Source organism: Bidens hawaiensis, unplaced genomic scaffold (genome assembly GCF_021521415.1).
Source record: "Bidens hawaiensis isolate Kalapana, Puna unplaced genomic scaffold, B.hawaiensis_p1.1 tig00021678_1, whole genome shotgun sequence".
NCBI classification, from domain to species: Eukaryota; Viridiplantae; Streptophyta; class Magnoliopsida; order Asterales; family Asteraceae; genus Bidens; species Bidens hawaiensis.
In genome coordinates, this window is record NW_027493368.1 from 436016 (window position 1) to 446216 (window position 10201).

Here is a 10201-nt window from a genome sequence, read left to right on the forward strand (position 1 = left end):
GCTTCAATCTATGATCGTTCACCTTAAACGTCCCGTCTTTATCCTTTATCTTGACAGTGCCATACGGAAAAACCTCAGTGACCTTAAACGGTCCCGACCATCGGGATCTCAACTTTCCCGGGAATAACCTCAACCGGGAATTATACAATAAGACCGAATCCCCACACTTAAACTGCTTATTACCCTTCAACTTACGATCCTGCAGATCCTTCGCCCGCTGCTTATAACGATCTGAATGCGCGTAAGTGTGGTCCCGTAACTCCTCCAACTCATACAACTGATGAAAACGATGATCTCCGGTAGATAACTCAGAATCAAGGGAGGACGACTCAGTGTCAACATCAAAGGGTTGTTCAGTCGAGGCGACCATCTCAACCTCTGGAGTCCCCCTATCTAAAATCTGTGTGCCTGAGGTGGAGCCTCCACAGGGGTCACCGGAAAACTCCCCCACGTGAGTCATGATCATATCAATGAAGTATAGGGAGTCATCAGCCGATTTGGGTGGCTTAGGTGACTGTCGAACGTCAAACGTGACTTTCTCATCCCCAACTCGAAGAATCAGTTTGCCATCACGAACGTCGATCAACGCATGCGCGGTGGCTAGAAAAGGTCTGCCCAGAATGAGTGGAACATTATCATCCTCGTTCATCTCAAGAATAACGAAGTCCACCGGGAAGATGAACTTACCAATGCGAACGAGCATGTTCTCAACAATCCCACGCGGATACTTCACAGAACAATCAGCAAGCTGGATACTCATCCTGGTAGGCCTTGGTTCGCCTAAGCCCAGCTTGCTGTACACGAAATACGGCATAAAATTAATACTGGCCCCAAGGTCGGCCAGCGCATGAATCACCGTATCATCACTCAAGATGCAGAGAATTGTGAAACTCCCTGGATCGGCTATCTTTTCTGGTAACCTCCTCTGTAAGATAGCAGAACAACTAGCACTCAAAGGGATGGAAGCGACCTCAGCTAACTTCTCCTTATTCAAGAGAATATCCTGAAGGAACTTCGCATGTTTAGGCATCTGATTCAGTGCCTCAAGGAATGGAATATTAAGGTAAAGCTGCTTCAAAAGATCAAGAAATTTGGAGTTCTGCTCCTCATCTCTATCTCTACGGAGTCTCCCGAGGTATGGCAATCTAGGTTTGTAGACTCTTGGTGGCTAACTCGGTAACTGCTGTCTCTCGGCCTGTGCTGAACTCCCTGGGCTGCTCTTCTGATGCACCTAGGCCGGCGGACACTCCAACTGAATCTCCTCATCCACCTGCTCCTCTCGTGCCCCTGCACCGCTCCTCGTCGTCACAGCCTTCACGAATCCTCTCGGGTTCTGCTCGGTATTACTCGATAGCGTACCCTGCGGCCTCTCGTTTAATCGACTGGCTATCTCTCCCATCTGCCGCTCGAGATTTTGAATCGACGCTCCCTGATTCCTCATAAACTGCTCATGCTCCCGAAACTTCTCCTGAGTCTCCTTATGTCGGGAATCCTCTCGTGTCATAAGCTGTGACAACATCTGCGTCTGCTACGCCAGCATCTCCTCCAAAGTAGGCTTCTTCTCCCCACTGCTCGCTCCCTCACCGGCATCCTGGAATAAACTCTGACACTGCTGAAAACCGGACTGATTCCCGCTTCTCCAGTTCGAATTTTGATTGCCTCTCCATCCCGAGTTATAAGAATTGAAAGAATTTTGATTTCGGTTTGGATTTCCTATAAAGTCTACGGCCTCCTCTTGCGAACTGACTGGGCATTGAACGGTATCATGCCCTCCTCTGCATATCTCGCACAACCTGCTCTTCGTCTGCAAGTCCTTCACAATCTGCGCTAGCGCCTCTACCTGAACGCTCGTAGTTTATGAATTGTTATATAGAAAGGACAAAAGGCGTAACCAGTCAATCGGGATGATATTTTATGAACAATTTTACATCTGAAACATAATAAGTAACTATAATAGAAGTGCCCAAAGAGCTTATGTGAACAACTTGTATCGGGTATATCTATATTGGTGAGGCGAATTTTCAATGCGTATTCATAATAAAAAATGGCTAAAAAAATATTTATCAAATTAGTATAGTTAGAAAAAATATATACCAAAATGAGTATTTTTAGTGGGGCTCACCACCTACCCATCTTCTATGTATCATGACTTTTATATCTCTCTACAGTCCACACTATCTATCTAGAGACCACCACCATCTCCGTTGATTAAGGATGAGCTCGGTACCATACTGGTGTCGATTATGAATTTTCCAATTCCAAATTTTTAAAAAACTTGGTACCGCTATTGTTTCTTAAAATGCTCGGTTCAGTACTGATGTGTATTGAGCGGTCTATAATTTAGCAATAAACAGATAAACACACCTAGTAATAAAACCTTATAGAATCCTAAAGCAGACTACTAACAACAGGCAAGTATACATATCGGTTGTAGAATAGCTAAGAAAGTCTGGGATATCAAACACTAGAGACACTATTGAATAAACGAAACTAGAACTAAAACCAGATTAATTAATAATTTCATAAAAGTGATTTTAATATTTAAATTATATTTATATTAAACCTAATTATTACTTAACCTAATTAATTAAATTAAATTAAACTAGGAAAACAAAGTACTTAACTTATAGCTTAGACAAATTCAAATATGAGAAATGGTTACCTGGCAAGGAATCCGAATTGTGACGCCCTGGACTTATCGGTTACGATATTTTGCTAAAGTGACCGAAAACCTAGGAAACTTAATGGATCAATGATCACTCTCCGAGTGTCACCTAAGAGGAAACCCTAATGGTCATTTAAACGCACCGGCTTGTTGGTCCACCCATTAGTATCATCAACTTTGACTAATTACCTTAAAAGATAGATTACCCATCGGTTTCCTATCTCTATACACCTAAGTACACGAGGTAGTCTAATAACAATCTACCCCGGGCACGGGTAAATGGTGAAACTAAGGCAAATACTGGTAAACCTTCTGTCAGAGCGTTAAACCTAAACCCTAACAATACAGACAAACTTGACTTATCACGCATCGGATATCAAAGTAGGTAATAACACACACGTATAATTGTATGCTACATAGTTGTTTCTATGGTAAACGAGCTCAGTAAACCACAAACTAGGCAAAGACACACAGTAATTAACCCTAGCATGTAACCATAACATGCAACTATCAATGAACGAGGTTCAACAAGCATGCATGTGAAACAAGATTAAGCATTCAACCAGAAGTGTATACGCAATAATAACACTAAAATAAACTGAAATCAACTTTCAATTAATCAAAACCCTAAAACAAAACCCAAAAAACCCGATTAACTCACAAGCAATCAACAATTATTCATACCAAGCCTAGATAACAATGTGTTTTACCTTCAATCATGTTTAACATAAGATATAAGCTCAAAACAGTAGCAAACATGACCTGAGATATAAAGATAAAGCAATACCAAACATTAATTCAAACCCGGGACTCGCTTATTGATCGAACTAGAGCACAAGTCTTCATTCTCAAGCTCCAATGGCTTATCCTCTTCCAAAATTATCCAAAAGCAGTTAATTTGATGGCAGGGGGTGAGCTATATCGTCCAGGGTTGTTATAATCATTTAAATAGGGTTTCACAAAGTTTTTGCCGACAAACAGGTCCCCTACGGGTCGCAGGGGACTGCGCTTGACCTACTGCGACAAACGACCCGCGGGGGACTGTGCTTGACCTGCTGCGACACACGACCAGCAAAATAGTCGGCTTGCGTGATTTAGGTGATATTTGGGGTTCTCCGAATATCATGGGGGGGGGGGGGATTTCCTAAAGTTCTCCACGACTCATGGGGAGCTGAAATCCAACAATTTTGTTTTCTTCGTAAAATCTTCGTTGTAGCTCCGTTTTCGTCCCCGTTTTTTCCTACGTCTTCGTATTTCAATCCTTTATCATGTCATTTTCCAATATATTTATTTTTTATTCTTTCACTTTCGTGCATTCTCTCGTGTGCTCGTTTCTTCATGATTTAGCCCCGTTTTCGCTCCTTTTGCACACGAACCCCTATAAAAACATGTAAATACTATATATATATACTAATCTTTTAAAAAATATGATATGATAGAGCATGAATGAGCATTCCTAACCTTTATTTGAATATGTGCCCAATTGACAGCCCTACCGAACCGAATGAGCATTCCTAACCTTTATTCGAACTCTAGAGTAGCAAATAGAAAGTTAGTGGGCCAAAATTGCATATGAAGAGATAGTAAAGGTACATCGTCTGCAATCATCAAATAACTTACTCACATTCGTGAGTCGCTAACTGTTCCTCTCACTTGGTCAGTTTCAGGTGCGAACTCAACAACGAAGGTGCGTAAACCCTAATTTCATAATAATATAAATCTGTATTTACTTCAATTTAATATCAAATGTATGTTCGGATTCAAATCCTGAAGCTAACGAATAACGATGTGGATTATTTTGTGGTTAATTAGGGTTTGAGATTCAGATCAATAAATTGCAATGGCGAGTAGTTCTGTAGAAGCTTCCGGCGAACCGGTTCCGACGTCGGCGGTGCTGATGTCAGCTTCGAAGCACATCGCGATCGGATGCAGAGGTGAGAATGTTGCGTTCCTTAAGTGTAAGAAGGAGGATCCGAACCCGGAGAAGTGCCTTGATAAAGGCCGACAAGTCACTCGCTGTGTTTTGTCATTGTGAGTATGCATCTCTCTCGTTTGTGTAATTAGGTTGTGATTTCGCTGTGGAAATTGGGAGGGAAGAATTATGTTCTATTAGGTTAGTACTTGGTGTTAACTATCTGTATGCATACTCGGAATGAATTAGTTATATGTAATTATGTAGGATACTATATTCCTACTATGCCATTAGTTAGGGTTGTTAGTAGAAGTTCGTTAGATAGTTAGTTTGTTTGTTAGTTAATAGCAGCAAGTGTATTGTTTAGGTATCACTAGAAGATGTTATGTGAGCATTTTAGCGTTCAGATTCAGATTGATGATAAACTACGTGTTCCATTTTCCCCTCTTGTTTCGTCTTAACTGAGTGTTAGTGTGTGTGATTAGCTATCATTAAGAACTATTCTGCAATCTTTGGTTCTTCTAGCTGTTAATCAGGTGTTTGACCACTGATTTTTAATCACAAGTCACCAATTCTGTCTTACAATGTTTTCAGAATCTATAGCTCGCATCAGTTTTCAAGTCTGCTGCTGTAATCGTTGTACCGTTATTAGTGTATAAATACTTGTCTGATTAATCTGTATAGGTAGTTTGTCGAAAATCGGGCTAAGGTTGGTAATAGTGGTTAAGTAGTTTGTCAAATGTTTTGGTATAAATAGAAGATGTAATGAATATATAGGCTTGATCATAGTTGATTAGAAGTTACATTTACTCCATTTACCCTCTTCTTTTGTTGGTGTGTGTAGAATAGCAATCTTTAAGAATAGTCTTTCATTAATGGTTTTTCTAGACGCTTAATGAGGTGATTAGCCACTGGTTATCATATGTTTTGTTTGTGAGATTCAGAATTGCAAGTTTGCATCATTGGTTTCTAGAATTTTGCAAGATTGCTTTGATACCAATGATGTAGTATTGTAATTCTCGATCTCACAAACAAGTTAGAATTCGTGTTTTAGACTGATAGTAAGTGGTTCGTTACCTTATTAAGCGTCTAGAAGTACCGAAATGGGAAATAGTTCTTGAAGATGTTACTCTGCTCACACTTAGGAGATAAGTCATAGGAGATGACATGGTGTGACTGTAGCTTATTATCAGTTCTGAATAAGCCTATCTATGCATTTTATGTTCAATAATAGTTGAACATTTGACTAACCACTTACTGTTATCAACATTCGTAGCACTATTTTCAACTGATACTTACTAAATAAACATGCATCATTTTTTTTAAGGTAAAATAAAAGGTTGCTTTTGGGTGAATAACCATAGTTACAGTTTTGGAACTAATTTGATTATTACGTTTAGATGGGGTAATGCAATAGAACAATGTACTTACTTGATGTTCCACATAGTGTTTCGTGTTCTATTTTAGTCAAGTTTAGCGAAGCTTCTCAATGTTCCACATTGGTCACTGTATAAGTTAAAAAAATGATGAGTTTTTAATAATGGAATAGAATAGAATGTTCCACATTGGTCAATGTATTAATTTTACCAAGTTTAATAATAGAATAGAATGTGGAACATTGAGAGGCTGTTTGGCAATCTTGTGCTGAGCCATTAAGAGGCCTGACTGATTAAGAGGTAGTCTGACTAGCCTTTGAATCGGTCAACATGTTTCTAAAACTTACCCATTAAGAGGCTCGAACCGTTTAAGGGGTATTTTTTAAGTGTATCAAACAAACACTACCTATGACCGATTCAGAGGTAGCATCTTAATGGAATCATTAAGAGGCTACCATACAGCCCCTGAGACAGATAAGCTATCTTATATGATAATATGATTCCACAATATTAAAATTACTGAGGCTTTTTGTTGCTATACGTTGTAACCTTAAAATATTCAAACTTCTATTGGAAAAGAAATCTGGTCAAAGTGTCAAATAGACATTTAATTTATTTCATTCTTATTGTAGGTGAAGCTAACACACAATATTCTAACTGGAATCCATGAAATTATTAACTAAATTGTATCATCTTTATTCATGTTTGTTTCATATTCGACTTAATTTTTGTGATTTCTGATTGTTTATGCATACAATTGTTTAATATAGGCTTGTAAACAAACCTGATGGAGCATGTTCGTGTTCGTTTGTTTAACTTAAACCGAACAAATGATCAAACACAGACAGTTAAAAGAACGGGTTTTCGTGTTAGGTCGTTAACACAGCATATTCGTAAACAAGTGAACAGGAACGAACTTAAACAAACGTAAACGGACAAACTTGAACAAACGAACATAAATGAACGTAAACAAGTGAACATGAACGGACTTAAATGAATTAACGAACGAGACATGTGTTCATGTTTGTTCGTTTAACTAAATGAACAAAGTGTTGTGTTCATGTTTGTTCGTTATTAAATAAACAAACTTCCTGTGGAACGGTTCAAGAGTTGTTCACTAAACGTTTGGTTCGTTTACTGTCCTAGTTATTACCCCGTTAATCCTCTATGGTTGAGGTGCGCCATTTCAAATAATAAATTCTGTAAATCTAAAACTTTACAACACTGTTATGTGGCAGCCTAATCTTTGCAACACTAAAACTTTAAACTCCATTGTGTAAACTAGATTCTTTTATGCTATTATTAACTTAAATTGCCTGACTTTTTATGTCAGTTTGACCCGATAGAAGAAATCATAATCTGGAACCAAGATTTATAACTAAACGGGTCAAAAGTTTTCTAACTTGGTTTTCGTGCAGGTTGAAAGATCTTCATCAGAAGTGCACAAAAGAGATGGATGCTTATGCGGGCTGCATGTATTACAACACTGATGAATTTGAACGATGTCGCAAAGAGCAAAAGGAGTTTGAGAAAGCGTGCCCATTAAATTAGGCGGGAATATGTTAAAGTTTCAAATCGATCATAATAATTCTGGCCCGTTTATCGAGCATGACAGTCTATTTGAGCCTTTTTTGTGCGAACTCATCTGATGCTATTTGACATATAAGATCTTGTACTTTGCTTGAGTTGCATTTTCATATTGGGATTATACATTGTGTTTGAATTTGTTGTATTCATCATCGCACTTGAATAGCTTTCAAACTTTCTCACCAAAGCAAAATTGTTGCAATTTAAAATGGGTTCAGTTTATTTTGAAATGTCTCGTTTTCTAATACAGGCAGGTCGGGTTTGGTTGATCTATGATATCGTTGAGGTTTGGGTTTGGTTGATCTATGATATTGTTGAGGTTTAAGAATTCAACCTTTTCAGAAATATTGTAAAGAGAGAATTGTAGTTTTCGCTTTGGTGGTTTGACTAAATCTGCAATTTTAGTCTAATAGTTTCAAATTTGCAGTTTCGTTCAATAGTGTTGTTTTCACTTGCAAGTAAACCTGACCCAGCTATCCATGTTAACTCTGGTTGTTAACCTATTAGCGTGCCCCTCATGTGAGGGGCAATTTTGTTCTTAATTGGTTGTATAATCGTTTGGCTCGTTTATCTACCAAATGCGTCATGATCGAAGCCACCGTAGATGAATCGTAATCCTTGTTTGCTCGTGTAGGGTTTTTGGAAGACAAAGCAAAGAATGATAAAGATGTAAATGGGATTTGGGACTCAAGGCTGGGCTTTATTTAGGGAGAAAAATGACAAAATTGCCCCTCACGTGAGGGGCATGATGATGGGTTTAACGACCAGAGTTAACGGGGTTAGTAGTGTGGGGTTTAATTGCAAGTGCAAACAAAACTATTGGATGAAAACCGCAAATTTGAAACAACTATTAGACTAAAGCCGCATATTTTGTCAAACCACAAGGACAAAAACCATAGCTCTCTATATTGTAAAATTGAAATTCTCAGCAATACAAGAGATACGCTATTCGTACATAATAATCCACAGAAAATAATACGTAATCCAAAGAAAATAATACGTATTATTGATTGAATGAATATCAATTATAAGGTCATAATATATACGACAGAATATTACAATCAAGTACCACCTAGTATTAATAAATGTAAAGTACTATGTAATGTATTGTCTATCATCCCCCCTCCCCCCCCCCCCCCCCCCCCCCCGCGCGGGAAGTTGAGCGTGGGAAAAGACTTGCAACTTGGATCGTAACAATAGGAACCGTTGAGACGGTAGAGGCTTTGTAAACACATCAGCAATCTGGTCATGTGTAGAAATAAACCGAACTAATTTTCCTTCAGCCACTAGTTCACGAACGAAACGATAGTCAACTTCAACATGTTTTGTGTGAGCATGAAACACGGGATTTGCGGAGAGATATGTGGCACCTAAGTTATCACACCAAAGTGTAGGTGAAACTTTTGAGATAACACCAAGCTCCTTTAAAAGTGCCTCGAGCCAGGTGATTTCGGCAACAGTATCAGCGAGAGCTTTATACTCATATTCGGTTGAAGACCGAGAAACCGTGCGCTGTTTTCGAGCATTCCACGAGACAAGATTTGAGCCTAGGTAAACAGCAAGCCCCCCGGTGGACCGATGGTCATCTGGACAGCTGGCACAGTCCGCAATCATGGCAAATAAAAAGACCAAAATGAGAAGTACCTTTGAGATAACGCAGAATCCGTTTAACAGCCGACAAATGATTTTCTGTGGGAGTCTGCATAAATTGACTAACTTTGTTGACGGCAAAGGTAATGTCAAGTCTCGATAAGGAGACATATTGAAGAGCACCTACCATTGGGCGGTATTTTGTAGGATCAGCAAGAAGGGGGCTATCGACAAGAGCAAATACTTGTGAACTACTCATCGGAGAGGAGATACTTTTGCAGTCATATAAGCCAGCCTTATTAATCAACTCAGTGATGTATTTGCACTGAGACAGAAATAGGTTTTTTGCCTTGAGGAACAATTTCAATGCCCAAAAAATAATTTGAATTCCCCAAATCTTTGATTGCAAAGGAGGTGCCCAATTTTGCAATGACATTATTAATTGCCATTGTATTATTCCCGGTAACGATGATGTCACCGACGTAAACCAGGACGTACACCAAGGTGCCCTCGATCCTTTAAAATAAACAAAGAAGTGTCGGTTATGGAGCCAGTAAAACCAAGATGATGCAAAGTTTGGGAGAGACGTTCGAACCATGCTCTCAGCGCCTGTTTGAGGCCATATAACGACTTATGTAACAGAAAAACATGGTCGAATTTGGATGTGTCAACAAAACCCGGTGGCTGGCGTAAATAAACAGTTTCTTTTAAATCACCATAAAGAAATGCATTTTGAACGTCCTACTGTTGAAGAGACCATTGGTTTGTGACCGCGAGAGACAAAAGTACTCGAATTGTAGTGGCTTTTATGACAGGACTATATGTTTCCAGGAAATCAACACCAGGTCTTTGGTTAAAACCTTTGGCAACAAGCCTAGCCTTGTAACGAGTGACCTTCCCATTTTCATCCTTTTTTATCCTGTAAACCCACTTTAAATCCATAACATTAGTATTTTTAACGTAAGGTACAAGAGACCACGTCCCATTCGAACAAGAGCATCAATCTCATCGGCCATGGCCTTGCACCACTCTGGTAATTTCTTAGCGACAGTAAAAGAGGATGGTTCAACG

General features: G+C 39.1%; 1 protein-coding gene across 1 annotated transcript; it reads left to right on the forward strand.

Annotated features, from left to right (window-relative positions):
- The first annotated feature begins 4483 nt into the window (after window positions 1-4483).
- On the forward strand, window positions 4484-7581 carry LOC143563986 (NADH dehydrogenase [ubiquinone] 1 alpha subcomplex subunit 8-B-like). The gene is made up of 2 exons (XM_077051390.1): window positions 4484-4696; window positions 7372-7581. The coding sequence occupies exons 1-2, from the start codon at window positions 4506-4508 to the stop codon at window positions 7502-7504; spliced, it is 324 nt and encodes a 107-aa protein (XP_076907505.1). The 5' UTR covers window positions 4484-4505; the 3' UTR covers window positions 7505-7581.
- Window positions 7582-10201: the final 2620 nt, after the last annotated feature.